The sequence below is a fragment of the Tinamus guttatus genome, unplaced genomic scaffold (genome assembly GCF_059628265.1).
Source record: "Tinamus guttatus ecotype Peru unplaced genomic scaffold, ASM5962826v1 Tinamus_guttatus_pri_ptg000060l, whole genome shotgun sequence".
Classification (NCBI taxonomy): domain Eukaryota; kingdom Metazoa; phylum Chordata; class Aves; order Tinamiformes; family Tinamidae; genus Tinamus; species Tinamus guttatus.
Window position 1 is genome coordinate 11158476 of NW_028288594.1, and position 17571 is coordinate 11176046.

Genomic DNA, 17571 nt, shown 5'->3' on the forward strand with positions numbered 1-17571 from the left:
TAGGCACTTTATATTACAAATACTCTATTTCCTGAACGTAATCAGGTACTGCGGATACGCCTGGATGTCGTTGAAGATGACAAACATATTTGGAAATTTCTCATTATCAACCACGCTGTCGTAGTGGTCGGTCGTGTCTGCCGTGTTTTTCGATGGAGCGGTGATGAGTCCTGCCCTCCCGGCACAGTACTGCCCCGTGAGCACCCGAGCCAGGTACATGTATTTTCTGCCACTCGAATCGGGCTGGGAATAATCATCCTGGGCAGAATAATTCGCCCTGACAGCAAAGTAGGTTCCATTTCCAATTATGGCAGCTGTTTGGAAAGACATTTCCAAATATAGTTAGCATTCATTTTTGCAGAAGCACCCGTAAAGCTCCCAACACTTCTTTTTTTATTATTATGATTACAAATTATAAAGTTGTTTCTTATTTTTTTCTCCACCTGCGTTGAGTCCTCGTGTTGTGCCACACAACTGACTCCTCGGATATCAGACGCGTGTGGAAGGAAGCAGTTACCTGCGCTGGGGAAGGACTCACCATTCTTTCCAGCAAAACCACGATCAAATCCCCTGTAATTGATGGTGCTCAGTGAGGATGCTGCTGTCCCATGAAAAAGCAACCTCTCATTCATCCAATTTTTGTTTTTCTTATCCAGAGCGTTCTTTTTGATTTGGTAGCTCTGCCAGAGGTAGGAATTTTGTATTCTTTCAATCTGCGAAGTTGCAAAGTAGAGTTGTGTTTATACAGGTAGGGATCATATTTATCATGACAGCAAAGCATTAAAACAAAACCAAGCCTAAAGAATGACAGTAGTTATCACGCTGTCCTACTAGCCTGTGCTTCATGTTGGAGAACTGAGTATGTGAGCTTCTGCAAAATGAGACACCCAAGTATGTCATTTACAAAAAATGTTTTGGAGCTTGACAGTTTTTTTTCATATATCTGCCTTGCCTAATACACCAGGTATATAGGTGAGTATACCAGCAATGCACTGGTATTTTTCAGAAATAGCAGTTGCACTACAGCTAGAAGCATGCATTCTGTACATCCTAATCATCCTCACTAATGATTTTGTCACTAATGCTGAGCTGTAGCATTATGTTTAATGCCTCTCTTCTAGATCTCAGCATGAAAGGCAGCATTACCCCATCCCTGTGTAGCTCAGCTGCCCATGAGAAACTGCTACATAAAAATATATCTGTAGGACGATAGATGTTGCTGGTGCCTTACGCAAACAATCTGAATATAGCTTGAGGGAAATATAGCATATTTGCATCCAAATTTAATCTTAAAGGCATTGCTGTAAGAGTATTCTATTTTCAACAGAAAAAGGATTCTGAGCTTTCCATTTTCAATGGAAAAATATTCCATTACCTGATCTTTCCTCTTCAACACTCGTATTTTCTTCTATTCATGCCTCAGTGACCACACTCAGCGAGTCTCATCACTGGAGAAATTTTATTTCCAATACCCATTATTGCACTCTTGCACTAGGTGATCTCTACAGGTCCCTTCCAACCTCAACTGTTCCGTGATGCTGTGATTTCTTGCCCCTCCTTGCTTCTAAATAATTCCACATTCCCCTGGGCCATTATCTTCCTGTGTGGGGTTTCGCAGACTTTTCAGCAAACAGAGACAACTCCCAGCATTCTGGTTACAACCAGCACCAGGCCTGGCAGGCTCTGGGGCTCTTGGGGAAGAAGCCCACTCCGAGGATACTGAAAGAGCAAAGAGCTTCATGGCCAGCCTGCAAGGTTAGGGCTGCGGGGAGCTGCCCCATCGAGATCTGGTTCAATGCAGAGCATCCCCGGTGGAAATGCTGAGTAATCAATGAGTAGAGCACAAGCTCAGCCTGAAGAAAAGCAGCCACTGGCTTTCCATGAGCAGCGAGGAGGCCGGCAGCTCCGGACAGTGCAGACATAGGGAACGCAGCTTGGTTTATTGACACACCATGCTGTGTCTATACACACACAGGGCGTATATTAGCCTGCAGACCCTTTATAGTCCAGCATGTAGGAAATCTATTGATATTTTCTGCTAAGAAATCACTTTTTTTTTTTCCATAGGACCTCACCTTCTCTATGGTGAGGTTGGGACAGGTTTTCCGAAATTCTTTCTCAACGTTCTGATACTCTTGGCTCTCCGACGGGAGGTTCACCACCAAGACCGGCTTGTCCTTCATGTCCTCCCACTCCGCCGGCAGCTCTATCGCCTGCTTCTCTGTGAAACAAGGGTGGGAGGATGAGCACAACCAGCCCACTTGGTTTTACAGGCACATCTGCAAAACCGAGTTTTCCCAGGCAACTGGATGCAGAAGGCTGAGAGGACAACACCTTAGGCAATGATTTCTACCAACAAAATTCCCTCTCTTGAATATACTGTTAATTTTGTAATGCACTGCTAAGATGATTCATTTTTGCCATGAGTCTTATCCCAGTACTAGCAGTCAAATAAAATAGGTTTTAGAACCACTGAATTTTGCTTATTGTTTTCCTTCCTTCCTCAGACTTATGCATAAAACCTGTTCTCATGCGTTACGTAGGTATGGATGAATTTTATATTTAAAAATTCACAGTGCTGGGTTTGGTCTGCCACTAATAACTGAACTGAACATAACTGCCACTAATTCTGAAACTAAAGACTAATGGCCGTGGCATATCTAGCCAAAAAAAATCTTGTGGCATAGCTTTACTTTTTTGGAATATCTAAGTTGTATTTATCAGAAATATCATTCACTATCATTGATTTTTTTTTATTAACAGGGCTGTAATTTACCTTCATTCTTTGGCACACGTTGAATGCTTATAGTTGTTCCTCGGTCATCATTAGCTTGTAGAGTGTTTATATTCACTTTGTAATTCTTATTCTTAATTTTGACAGTAAGATGTGCTTTTTTAGCTATTTTAGCATCTTCCAGCTGCATATTTGTCAGCTTATCAAAAGTTCTAAAACTATCATTGCTTTCTTGATACCTCCATTCCACTAGGTTATACACAAGTTCTGCCTTGGATTGTTCTTCTTGAGTATCCCTAAGTTTTTGGATCATATTTTGAACTTCCATAGAAACTGAATAGACATCCCGGCTAATACCAGAAATTTTAATGCGCGGAGGAGACCGGTTGCTTTCAAACTGAAAGGTTACATGTTTTCTTCTCTGAAGATCTACCAGAGTCTTCATCTGCCCCCTATCAAAATTTTCAATTAGCTCATCTGAAATAATGTTTTCACTCTGTTCCTTTAAAATCAAATCCATTATCCAGGACGCAGCAGCATCCACATTTTGTTGTCTTTCTCCACAAATTTGGAATGTGACTAACTCAACTTTCTTCTCCAAAACGAGCGGTTGTTTCTTCTCAGTGGACTTTTTTTGGCCAAATAACACTGTAACAAAGTACATAGTAAAAAAAAATAAAAATAAAATAATAATAATAATAATAATAAAAAGTTAGTTTTACTTAAGAAGTTTTAGAAAGATTTTAGTTTTATATGCCCAGGCAAGTGGAAAACCCTTCTACTTACATGTTAATTTAGATTCATCTGTATCAGAATCATGGGCATGTAATTCTTGTCTTTTCTTCATGCTTTCATAAAATTCACTGTTCATCTTTGTCTCAAAGATGACTATTCTAATTCTTCTCAAATGCAGTACAGCTTTTTGGCTTGCAAACTCAATTATAGCACCAAGCATGTTATCAGCTACCTTTGCTGGACTCTGTCTTGCCTGACCTAAACAAAAATACAAAACATACTAGTCAGTGAAGAACATTAAAATCGAGGCTAAATCAAGAAGGCAGAGAGCACACCGCAGTTGATACGGACCATTATCACTGCGCTGGTAGTGTCTGAACTGACCCCAGTGAATTTTCACAAATCACAGTTCATGCAGTTTTCTCCTACAAAACTGTTATCCCTACTGCAGCCTTTAATACCGTCCCAATTGCTGAAACCCTGGTTGCTCTCCCAGGAAAACACAAACCTGTTCCAATTGCTGGGAAGGCCACAGACGTGTACATCTGGAGCTCACACTCCCGAAGCACTTGGGTCACCTGATTCTTTACGTCCAGACTATGAATCAGGTGGATGATTTTCTTGCACAGCAGATTTCCACTTTCTGTGGTAACAAAACCACTCTGAAGCTGCCCAGCTGGCCAAGAGAAGATAAAGAAGGAGACACAACGTTTTCAGAGTGGCCACCCATTCTGGTAATGCAGCTCTTTGTACTGATGCTGGCATACACAGGAGTAGCACAGAATGGAGGAGTGGGAAGGGTGGAAAGAAAGGCACTGTGCACTCTACTATAGTTAGCTGGTTCATATTTTCCCTGAAATTCTTCTGATTTCAGAATTTCTTTGAGACAGTACCTCAAGTGACAGTGTACTTTCTGCTTGACTGTAATTTTCTGTGTTATGGTAAATGCATCTGGGATCTCTACTAAGAAGCAGTTTCCTATTAAGTACAACACATCAATTTATTTTCAGTTTAAACACCTTACCTTTTATAGCTCTCTTATTTAAAAGCATCGAAATGGAACATACACAATTCCTTTATATAAGAAATACTTTCTTGTGCTGCCTATACCCTAAAGCCTCAAATTACAATTCTGCAGAATAGCTGAATGGCTAAAATAAGTTCATTAAGATAATGACCATCTCACTTAAAAACTGTGGTATGGAATCTCTAAAGACTTGCATTATTCAGAGCACTTTTGATTATAAGCCTCTAAAAATTGAGTCACTTTATGAGGATGGATGCATTTACGAATACAGGGTTATAAACCAGTTCACCAGTCACAGACATAATGGTTGAGAGATGCTTTGCATGTGCTGAGACAAGGCTGTAAAAAGGGTTAGACCCCAGAGCTAAATGTGAGAAAATATCCAAGAAACTCCATCCTAAATGTTAACTCCTGGGCTCTCTTCAAACTTGTGTTCCTAGGAGTCACTCACAGTGAGCAGTGATTTAACTACTGTATTAGTCTGGCCAAGTGAAGAGACTACAGGAAAAGTGATCAGGGTAATAAGAAGAATTACTTTCTTTCAAATAAAATGACAGAGCATCTGAGAATACAAAACCAAACTGCCTATTAGTTCTTAAGAAACTGAAGAAGTCATGCATCTGCCTAGGCCAACAGAAAATATCCCATTACTTTTCCTCAGTTCTGGCATCAGTCTTAAAACTTCAGTTCCCCTGTAACTGATAACTGGTGAGCTTAAACATCATGCTAAAGTGAAGACTATTTCTGGTCTTAGTTTAGGCATGGGTAATCTCAGGAATCCTTACCTTAAACTACAATAATTTCCAAGCACTCATTAGCATTAGAAAATTGTACCAAATTTCTACTCAGTTGCAAGAATAAAAATTCTCCAACTGAGTGTCAGGACAACAGCATTTTTCACAATTCATGAAAGTAAAAGTTATTTTTTCTAATGTAATAATTACACTATCAGAGTGGAAAGTCATAGTAACAACATCAAGTTCAATTTTCAGAAAAGCCTAACCAAACAAAATTGGATGTTGTAACTTACCATACTGAGCACATTCTTCTTCTACCTGGGAACCAGCAGCATCCATAACTGCTTTGAAAAGTCCTTGAAGAGAAAAAAAAGAAAAAAAACACACGTAAGTTGCCTTAGATACCTCTAGTCAAAACTTTATCCAAATTCTATAGTCTATGAACACCCCAAATTTGCAACACCTTGCCAGCTCCCCTGCAAGCCCTCTGCAACAGCCTGTCTGTTACGGAGAGTGCTGCCTTCATTACTGATTAGGAATTGCAATGAGTAACTCCAATTTCATCGCTCCTCCAGCAAAGAGCATGGTCCCCACCAAACTCTTGGGTTGCTCTGAATTGTATCATTGCTGTCCTTCATTCTTACAATTCACACTGTCACCAAGGGATTTTCATTTTTTAAAACCAGATCTTCGGCTCAGGGAGGGGTGCAGTAGGACCAGCATTATATTTGATCTAAAAGTTATCTTTTAGTTAAGCTATAAAAAATCTGGACATAAGGCTTCTGTTTGAGTAGCTTGGTTAATAAAATTGAATATTCAAGGCATATATAAAACCCAAGACAGCTTCAGATCTATTTTCTGACAGATTACCACTCTCTTTCTCTCTCTCATATGAAAAATAGTTTGTAAAAAAGTTTCACGTACAATTTTCCTCTTCCCTTTCTAAAAGCTAGCATGAATTTACCATAACTACATATTCAATGAAATACCTGAGTTGGCCTTAAATGCTGAACTTGTTATGTTTACAATAACATCTGTGTCTTCCTTAGTAATATCTCCATTAATCAGTTGAAGTGTAATAGAACCAATCTTCATTTCATGAACTCCTGATGAGCTAGTCACAATTGGCCCAATGAAAACTGCAAGGAAAAAAAACGACAAAAAAAACACTTTAAAACAGTCCTATTTTAGTTTTGGCAGCTGTTCTATTACATTTATGGAAACTTTATATGATGGACAAATAGCTGTCAGATAAATTTAACTTATCTTTTTGAAGAATGTGAAACCAACTTGACAGCATCTAAAGAGCCTCTGCCTACTGCTTAACTTCATCGCTGAAAATAGGCAGGTATCCATCCTATTTAAATACTGTGAAAATGAAACAATTTCTATTCCTGCAAACTCATACACTATAAATTCAGACAAGAATGTTGTGCCTACCTGATTGGACCTGCTATATAACAGCCTTTCCTGAATTAACTATTGCATGAAGCAGATAATCCATCTTCAAGTTAAGTAATACCAGCAATAGATATCCCCCCCACACACCCTTTGTAAGTTATTTCATCTTTACCCTCACAGATACAAACCTGTGCTCTACTAGTCTAAATTTCTCTAATTCATATTTTATGTTTTCATTCTTTTTCTCATTAATTCTGAGAGTAAAAGAGAAAGATTGAGCTATCTATTCACAGAAGTCCCTGCTGTTTATGCAGTTCACCATTGTTTTTCCTGCTGTGTCATGTTACAGTCAATGCAGAAATGAGATGGAAAGTAGCCTTCCTGTACACCTCTACATGGGGGATTAAAGGTACAGATGTACATGTGATTTACTGATGACCTGGCAAGGTGACTCCAATTTCTCATATCCTTTGCCCATGACAAACTACAGCTCTCCCATGAGGATCCCCTCTTCTATACAGGACAGGATACTGAGCGTGCCCTCAAATACATAACTATCTCTTCAAGAACTTTTTAAGAATGTCAGTTCATTGGGAGGAAAAAACATATTCTGTATCCTGGTGATATTTCGTCTGTCGCTTGCATGTGCTTAAAATTGCTTTAAAACATTTCCCTTCTGCCCCATGCCCCTGTCTCCCTCTAGAAAACTTACTGTGTTGTGGTGCTGCCTTAATGCGATTCTCAGCTACCCGACGTTCCAGTTCACTGGTAAATGCCTAGGGTGAGAAAAAAGGTGAGAGGCAACAAAACCGCAGTTGAGATAGCCTGCCCTCACTGAGCCAATGCAGTATGGAAGTGTTGAATTACTCCCTCGAGAAAGCAGTATAACTAAAAATACATTGGTAAGGCATAACTAGAGAACTTCTTGACCCAGAAGATTTGACCATGAGAAGAAATACCTGAATGTTACCAGTATCACCGGGGTACAAGAGAAAGTGAACTTCCTGGAGTGTCTTCGGAGTGTGATGGCTACTGAACTCAAACACTGTGTCAAACATTAATTTAGCTACAGTGGACTTGGGAAATCCAAATCCTCCAGTTCCAATTGCTGGGAAAGTGATCAAATTCAGTGCAAGTTCTTCTGTTTTCTGCAGGCAAAATTTGACTATGTCTTTTAAGGTCTGTAAAACACAGCAAAGATCCCTTGTTTATTTGAAGATTATATAATCAATTATAAATTCCATAGAGACAACACTCGCATGAGAAAAGCCCTCAGAGGTACCACGCATCAAGACAACTTTAAGGTCACTCAAACAGAAGTAAATTGAGACAAATTAACTATTTTAAACTCTAAATTAACTATTTTTTAAATCTTAAACTTCAGAATGGGTTCCCCAATAGATTTGTTTTCAAAATCAAAAGTTTTTAAAACAATTACAAATCTACCTTCAGAGCCTCTCCTTTTCCTCCATCCCAGACGGGAATAACAGCATGAAGCACAGACTTGCAGAGGAGATTGTGTCCACTAGTATGGAACACTGTCCCTCTTCCAGCCATCCGTCTTTGCTTTTCCTGATTAAACTCTAACTGGAGTCCTGGTCCAGCCTTCTCCAGCAGGGCTTTGCAAAGAGGCCCCACGCCAAGCTGCAGATCCATGCCAATGCTGTTGACAATAACATCTGTCTGAAACAAAATTACAAGAAAATTATCTACAGCCAGATTTTGAGTAAAAATATGGACCGGCAAAGCACAATGCAGCAAGAATGACAAGGTGGCAACACAGAAATAACCTGATTTTCAGCATGGACTCTGCACACAGAGTATTCCAGGACTTGCTGGAAACCCATGGTAGGAGTCAGCGCACCCACCGCTATTCACAGTGCAGGTCACCCATGCACGAACAGTGGAGATGACTCTAACCCTACATATGGAGCTGTTTTAAAAACAAATGTCACAGTGGGCTTTTCTCCATCTAAAGATTTCTCTTCTACTGGAAATGGCATTTGCAAACACCAAAATGACAAGAAAAACAACTAATATGGAAACAGTACAGTAGTAACAACTTTAGGATGGAGCAAAGATGAGAAACAGAAATTTTAAACTCCCAAACTATAAATACCTGGTGTTGTTGAAAGAGGTAGTTATAAAGAAGTAGTTTGTACCACTGAAGTGAAGAAAAAATCATGACAAAGCTCCTAAACCAGAGGTGTAAACTGAGCCTTGATGGAGCAGGTGAACAGCAACAAAATCCATTAGCAAAAAAATCAAAGCAGAATCAGGTCTAAACTTTGGCCAAGCAAACTAGCCATGCCCTCTTCTGTGGAACTGTTTTTCTAAAGCTCAGGAATTTCTGTAACAGTGTAAATAACCTACTGAAAGAGAAGGGAAGTAAAAAATATGCTACCTTCTCTGTTAGCATGACTCATGGTCCCTGACAGGTTCTGATTTCCCTCTGTATGCAGCCTAGATAACCTAGATCATATGAAACATCTCTTAAGGGGAGAAAAAAAAAAAAGAGGAAAAAAGTAAAAAAGGCAAAACACAATTACTCTATATTTGGGCATATAAAATACAGTAGGAACTAAACAGCTTGACTTAATTCATGGCTGTGCACTAGAAAGGACTCCAGAATGATGGGTCCCTGTATGAAATTTGAATATTGGCTGTGCAGTTTTGCTTCCTTGCTTAACCAGCACAGCACCTTGGTTTCTCTGTGTTGCAGCGAGCTTGTAAAAGAGTTTAATCTCCTGTGCTTCATTTTCTATTTGAATTTGAATAACATCAAGTTAGAAAGGACCTGCAAAGCTGAAGGCCTACCGTGGCATCCTGAATGCTTCCTTTCTCTAGCTTGATGCGCAGTCCTTCATTTGTTGTAACCATCTGCAGATTGTCTTTTCTCTTGGCTTTCTGGCTTTCCTTCACGCTTTCGCTGCTAAAGGGTTGGGGAAGCAATGGCCAAATGGGTGATTTAGCAGCAAACACTTGTTTTACTGTCTCACTCAGAACTCGAACTGTTTTGTCTGCATCGCCCACAAGATGAACCTCCCTCAAGCTCCTGTCCCACCTGGATTCTTCCAAGGTTTTCTTGAGGGATGATACAATTGATTGTGCACACAGTTCCACTGGGATACCCAAAATCCCAGCACGTACAAAGGGGAGAGCTATGGAGAGATGATTGCACTTTTCAGCCAGCTGTACAGACTTCCTCACTATCTTCCTTACATGGTGCAAACATTTTTCTCTGTCTGTTTTCTTCCACTCGGGCCCACCAGCATGAATGACGTGCTTGCAGGGGAGCTTCCCGGCACCAGTGATGGCAATGCATCCAGGCTTCAGACGCCCATGGTTTTTCACAAGATGTTTGTACTCTCTTTGCAGGTCTGGACCAGCCTCCTGGAGAAGGGGCCCAGCAAGGTCATCCGGGAGTTTTGAGTCTTTATTCAACACATTTACCACAACATCCACTGGATAATTAGACATGACACCTTTACACACTAATACTGTAACTCCTCCTTCCAGGGTTTCCTCATAGCAGACCTCTCTTTCCCCTTTACTATCAACTTCTCCACCTTTTTGCCCTTGTTCTTCTACTTTCAGCAGAATTAAACAGTTGTATTTCTGCTTTGCCTCAAAAACATGCAAATCTTTCTTCTCTGTGAAAAATTCTTTGGCTCCTGGTTTATCAATTGGCACATTTTTATAGCAGAGCAAGGACAGAACTTGCTCTAATGTGGTGACTGCCTTTGCTACTTCTGCTTTTGGGCCGCTCAGAGAAATACATGGTACCTTGGTGTCAAAGCACATCTTCACACCTTTCTTCTTGAATTCAAGGCAAACATTTGGTTTTTCCTTCTCTACAAACTGCACTACTGCCGCTGACTTAGCTGGGATTACTTTTTTCATGTGTGTGTTTCTATCTACTAAATAAAAAATGTTCTGATAAACTTCTGCTACGGCTTTAGAAAAGCCAGTAATGGTCACTCTATTTTCTTTTCCAATACATTCATCAATTATTACAGTTTTCTGGGAATAATTGTACTTCTTACAGGAGAAGTCAATAAGACTCCTCCATTCCTCCTTTTTAATGATTTCGGAGTCCTCCAGATCAATGCACTTGTAGTCCAAATCTGTCTCTATTTGCTTTTCTGCATCTGAAAGATCTTCCGGAGTGTATCCAAACAGCACTATAGCATCATCCTCAAGCTCATAAAAAGCTTTTATTTTTTTCGAAATAAATAATCGCTCTGACATTGTTTTATTATCTACACATTGTAGAAATTGGAAAACCTGTGGAGTGATGTTAACTGATTTATATGGCACGTTCTGTACCTTCTCCAGGAAGCGCATTTTGATTTTAGACACCTCCTCAGGTAACCCACACAACTGGATGGCTTTTTTTGTATCATCATAAAAGATCTTTATGTGTGGATATTCCTTGCAAATATCCTCTTCTAGTCCAGCATTCTGCAAAACTGCATACTTCCCTAGCATCACTGACACAGAAACTTCTATACTATTTTCTTGCCTTTTCCTTTCTTCCACGGCTTTTTCCATGCGTTCCATCAGCTGTCTCTCTGCTCTGTTCACAGCTGCTCTGTTGCCGGCAATCACCACCAGACCCATACAAACACATGCTATCATCAAAGAAACATCGTTCACCCGTTCAGCATTCACATCGTTCCAAAACACCGAATCTACTTGGCACATGACGGACGTGTAGCGAGACAGGATGCGCGAGAGCTGCGCCGAGGCGTCTTCCCTCCACGTTTTGATCACCTGCATCATTGGCTCTTGCTGTTCATAGAGGGATGATGAGGGAAACAACACAACCTCATCTGGGTGTGCACAGTCAGGCTCTGGCCATATAACATCACAGTGGCAAGCTGCCATTTCCTGGTTTATATCTTGGATCAGTTCGTCCTGCCTTTCTAAAAACTGCCAGACGTAGGGATCCAGTGGACAAGTAATGGGCTTCGGCATCTCGACACTTGGCTTTTTCTCTCCAGAGAGAGTTGTTCCCAGGCGATGATGATAGGGATACATGGAAACCGGCATCTGTTCAAGTGAATGTTGCTTTTCCAAGACAGTGCTTAAATCTAAAATTTAAAACATATATATGTATACACACATATTTCATTAACTCCAAGTCAAGCGAATTAGTTTGTTCTTAGAACTATGATGGTGAATAGAATAACTTTGGCTCCTGGTTTATCAATTGGTACATTTTTATAGCACAGCAAGGAGAGAATTTGCTCAAATGTGGTGACTGCCTTTGCCACTTTTACATCCGACAGAGCTATTTTTATGTCCTTGTGATTTCCCTTTTATTCTATAGGGGATGATTACCAGGTAGTCTGCTAAATGTGCTTGTAGCTGTACTTACCTGTAGAGATTTGCCTTGCTCTTGTTTCCTACAGAAACAATAGCTCAGTGCAGGACTACATTAAATTTTTAAGCAGGAAATCTTTCTTATTTTCCAAGTTAAAACAGAATTGAAGTCCCAGTGCATTCCCTTAAGTGTTTTGCACACCGTGTCAATAAGGATGGACAAAAGAAAGTAGTTACACAGTTTTCAGGCATTTAAAAACACATTGCAATGAGCCAAATTATATATGCACTTAATGCACAAAATATTCTTAAGCAAATGCTGGGTATACTAGGAGAAAAGGAAACAGTCACCTGGCAGATACCTTTAACTAAAAGTAAAGGAAATTATGAAGCTGCCAACTGCACTTTGCTGTTATTGCTTCCAGGTCTTTGGAGCCTGTGTGTGGGAGCGAGGCAGCTTTGCCTTTGGGGCTGCAGAAGGTGGTGATGGCCGAGCGCTCCTCGGGCAGGAGCTGGACATCCACCACAGGCCCACCCCCATTGCTCACGTTCTCAAAGCAAGCAGCGATATGGTCTGTAGAAACACCACCTGGTACGATTTCAGCCTTGATGCTGTGGGTCTCTTCAAGAAGTTTAGCCGTAATTTTCAATTTCTTAAGTAGATTGCTTTCTGCACAGAGTTTGACAAATTCTTCAGCATCTGCAAACAGAAAAGCGGGGGTAACTGAGCATGTTTTACTGCATGGTTACCAGTCCCAGCTACAACTAATGACAGCATAGTCATGAGCTGAGTCTGTGCACCGGAGCAAAACTCTCTAATGCACAGAAGTTTTCCTGTGTTATATTATAAGGTGGAAAATAGAAGTAGCCACATTACTCTGTACTATTCACTAGCTCTATGAGTCTGTGCAATCTCTTGCCATTCAACTCATGTATAAATAAATCTTGCCATTTTACTGTCTCATCAAATGGAGACTTCAACAAAATTCACACAACCCACTTCCATACTGAACCTGCTTCTATTTCTTCTTTATCTATCCAAAATAAGAAAAGATACTGAAACACCGCCATCTGATTTCAACTTGTGAAAATGACATGATCATCTTTTTCACTGTAACTCCTGGTCCAGACAGGTATTTTGAGGAAGCCATATATAATAAGACTTACATCTTTCTTGATAGACTATAGTCCAGATAGACTGCTGGGTTTTTTTTTTTTGTGCGTGTGTGTGTGTTTGTTGGTGGTGGTGGTGGTTTTTTTTACTGTTTGAATGGAAGCAAACTTGATCTCTGAAACCTATTATTCATAAACATACACGCTGCTAATTGTCACAGCTCATTTGGTCTTACCGATACGTTTTAACAACGTAACCACGGCAGTGCTTGTTTCAGGCCTCATTTCCAGGCAGAAGTCCTTGTCTGCCACGAAGCCGCTGACGTTCTCCAGCAGCGCACCCAAGCGTTGTGCACTGAAGTGCTGCACGTTCTCGAGGGCCACCAACAGCGAGGTCTTTGTGGAGCACCCTGCTATGTTCTCCATGGAGCACGACTTCTCCCGCGGCTCAGTATTCGGATCAAAACTCTCCTTTGCCCTGCAGGTTTCCGCTGCTTCATCTGCAACAGAGGTTAAGTCACATATACTGGCACGTATTTCCTGGGATAAACATATTTTGCTTTCCAGTCTTTATTTTCTGCATGTTCATCTTGTCTCTAGCTCTCCAAGAAGAAAGAGAGAAAAGAAGAATTGCAAAAGACTGTTCTCTATAGACTACTGTGGTTTTATTAGCTTTTAATTCACTTGCATGAATCAACTGCTCCATGTCCAGTAAGACAGGTATGAAGAAGACAAAAATGAAAACTAGGTTGATGCAACAAAAAATATTAGAAGCAGTATCTGGACTTTTTTGTATTTAGCATTACTTTCAAGACGCCTCTCCAGCAAAAATTAAAAAGGTAAAAAATTTTAGAGAAGTGTATGCTAACTTTAAGCACATAATTTTAAAAGGAGGAAAAACTTACAAAACATAGCATTAAACAAGATTTCATATTGAAAGAAGAATATATGCGTGCAATCACTGAAGAACTTCCTGAATAACTGGTCTTTCTTGGGGACTGGCTATTTACACTAGTGCAGATGTATTTTGACATACTGTACAATTTTCTGGATTGCACTTCAAATCATAAACCTTACTAGAGTATTAGTGAAAGAAAATCTAACCACAAACATCAATGAATTAGGGAGATGCATCCCTGTTCTTCATAGAATCTACTCACTGTAGAGAATACAAAGACACTCAGTTTAGGATTAAAAATTTCAGAACCTGTGTCTATATGTGTATCTCATTTTAAAGTAGATATCCAGAGTAAGGGAAACAAATTCCTCTCTGGAGACATTCCTCTGCTATAATAGATATGTCAGAAGCTAGAAGCAGGTGTATGGTCTAAGGCAAGATGAAGTCCATCCTCGGTGATCATATCTAAAGCATTGGTAACCGATTATCTTTCCATGTAACATCTAAGTGGGGTTGTGAAACCCACAGAGAAATTTTCAGTACAACTCCCTACAGAATTGGAGAGTGCTGCAGAAAAAGAGCACTGACACTTTCTTTTTCTCGAAAAATTGTTCTGGTCTCTTATACAAAGATATACAAAAGATCTGGTGTTCTTTTCCAACCAGAACAATTCTACAATTGTACGATCTTGTTTCTGAAGTTTGCTCACAGCATTGAGAGCCTATAATAAAATTAAAGCAAAACATCCACGAATGATTTGACGCTCTCAACCATATTTCAAAGCTATGGTTAGGATTACATTTTCTATTCTTGGTGGGAACTAGTTTTTTGTCAGATGTCTCCTCTTCAGTGGCTGTTTCAAGCTCTGTGACGATCAGGTTCAACTTCCCCTTTTCTCCCAAGTCCAGCTCATGAATCTGTCTCTGAAGAACTCGCTGCCTCACTGAATAAAAACAGAAAATAGTGACAGTATTCAGTGACAGACTGGATAGAAACACTAGTTTTAAACTGCTAAGCATTTTCCTACCTTTACATTAGGACACACGCACTATACCAGGAAATAAAAGAGCTGTAAACTCATGACACCTCGTGCCAGGGGCAAAGGTTTCCACCTGGGAAGGTGGAAGAGAGGCCGCCTCGCAGGCCCTCTTCCAACCAGCGCCTCAGCAGAGATCCAGGCAGTGGGGAAATATAAACAAATGTAAGTACGTACGAGATAGATATATGGATATAAAATACATCTACACGCAAATACACTATGAACAAACTTCGTCTAAATGTTACATACATGTAATTTAGAGAGTATATAGCTTCACAAAACCACCACAGCCAAATGCTTTCCATCTTTCTTCAAGTTAAAGCATAACTTTGACATGTGATATAATACATACAATACTCAGTATGTAACATACACTCCAGCACTCCTATACTAACCTACATTCTAGCATGTTCTATTGAAGTACAAATCAGAGACAACTACTGCATATTGAAATTAGCATGTGTTAATGTACAACATACATCAACTTATGTTCTGGTAAGTTTTCTCTCTCAAAATTCAACCTTCGGAATAGGATGGAGCATCAAAATTATACTCCTATATGTCATTTAATAGTCAATACACATTAGATGATACACTATATACACTACATAGTTTTATCTTTCAAAAGTCAATCTAGAGAATAGAGTGGAGCTTTGCAATTAAGTGCAGATGTGTATGTAAGTTAACATATACCCTACACCTATTATATATTACTAAATCACTACATTTCAGCCTACACAAGCTAACACGAGCAGATTAAGCGGCAGGTTCGGGTCTAACACACGAGCTACAGCTGATGCCCCTGGGGCTCCCGGCGCTCACCGTCACGGCGGGCGAAGCAGACGAGGAGGCTCCCGGGCGCCGGCCCCGCTCGCAGCTCGCACTCGCCGCCGCCCGAGCGCTTCTGGCTCTGGAAGTAGCAGAGCAGCTTCCTGCGCAGCGGGCCCGGCGGCTCGGCCGAGCCCCAGGCGCCGCGCACCAGCAGCGGGAAGGAGCCCGGGGGCGGCTGCCCCTCTCCCTGCTCGGCCATGGCCGCTCCGCCGGCACCACCGACCTCCGGCCGGGAGCGGCACCAGCACCGGCTCCAGCCGCGCCCGGGACTTTCGCTTTCCTTTCCCGGCAGCGCGGGGCGCGGCTGCTCCGCCGCCTCGAGCCTCGCGTCTCCCCTGGGCGCGGGCGGGCTCGGCCCGGCGCTCGCGCACAGCCCCCGAGCAGGGGGTCGGCGCCCCGCGCCCTTTCCTAAGCAGGGAGCGGGCGCCTGAGCATCGCGGCTCAGAGAGAGGACGCAGCTCCTCAGAGAGGGGTGGTTAATCCCGCTCTGGAAGTTCAGACGGATCCTCTGAGCTGTGGTGAAACGGGCAGGTCGTGAAGGCAGGGGACTGAACTCGCACCTGGCCCACTAGGGAAACCAGTCCACATGAGCTCTCCCCAGGGATCCCTACTAAGCTTAGTCATTTTAGATTCTTGACCTGACTTTCAAGCACGGGGAATTTAGTCAGCATTTCTCAGCATGGCTATAAAACTGGCTTCCTCCAGCAAATGCAAGGCCAGCGCTGCTGCGCCAGCACGGAGGCAGGGAGCGGTGGGGTGGGGTAGGAGCTGCCCACCTCCATTTACGGTTCTCTGAAAAGAGCACCTGATTTCTACCTCTGGGAAATAAAATACAACCTTTGTGCCTGCTTACATAGCACGGATTACAGCTTAGGGACACGTGCAAGGCAGAGCCCTGCTCTGGCACAGGTAGGTGAATGACCAACCCGAGAGCACCGCTACAGTTAAAAACCTATTTTCCCCCAAGGGCTTCTGCCATTAATATTTAAAAGAACAAAAGGAAAAACTTCACCACCCTGTCCCCCCACTGTCCAGGATCCACATTTCCATATCTAGAGCCTTCTGCTTTAAAATCCTGTACTGTTTTAGGAAGGAGTCTTTTCCATCTAAGAGAACTGCTGCACTTACAAGTCCAGTAGCAGTGCAGACACTCCACCCCTCTGCACCGTCCTCTGCAATTCAGCAAACGGCTCTACTTCTCTGAACACACTGGCTGCAAATGTGAATTCTGCTAGCACTGTTTATCATTTGCCTTATTCTTTTTAGCCAGATATAAAAATGGATCTGTTCAATCTGCAAAAAAAAAAAAAAAAAAAAAAAAAAAGGTGATAATGCTTGATAATAAAGCCCTGAAAACATTGCAGAAAAGCTGTTTTGCTTCCAGAATCCCTGCTGGATTTCTTTAGAGGGCCTGCAAGGGCTGTAGCAAACCATGTTAGTGGAAAGCCAATATACCAGCCTAACTAGATGTATCTAAACCCAACATTATTTACTTTGCTGATTTCCTCCCAACTCCCCAAACAAAAAGATAGTGCAAAACCAATAGAGTCACAGTGATGCCAAAGGTTTTTAGAAGCTGGAGGTGCTGCAAAATCCTGCTTCTTCAGTGGAAGGTGCTATGACACACAATACACCCCAAAAAGGTGTATTTGTATATTCTCATGAACACATTGCACAACTGATTATGTTGCTTTGCCTCCTCTACAAAGAAAAGTGCTGAACTTCAGC

The 17571-nt window shown here is 41.4% G+C and overlaps 2 protein-coding genes across 2 annotated transcripts in view; one reads left to right on the forward strand and one right to left on the reverse strand.

The window, feature by feature from the left end:
- The window catches only part of LOC104580026 (glycerol-3-phosphate dehydrogenase 1-like protein), a 320964-nt gene that overhangs the window by 31891 nt on the left and 271502 nt on the right, over positions 1-17571 (forward strand). The window lies entirely within an intron of this gene.
- LOC104580044 (protein mono-ADP-ribosyltransferase PARP14) lies at positions 23-16042 on the reverse strand. Its single transcript, XM_088519420.1, has 17 exons — positions 15835-16042; positions 14781-14916; positions 14658-14692; positions 13312-13569; positions 12511-12662; positions 9452-11707; positions 8081-8317; positions 7594-7815; positions 7347-7410; positions 6223-6372; positions 5527-5589; positions 3978-4145; positions 3521-3727; positions 2777-3382; positions 2076-2221; positions 539-713; positions 23-314 (listed from the first exon to the last, which is right to left on the reverse strand). Exons 1-17 carry the CDS (start codon positions 16040-16042, stop codon positions 25-27), a joined length of 5373 nt encoding a protein of 1790 aa, XP_088375546.1. The 3' UTR covers positions 23-24.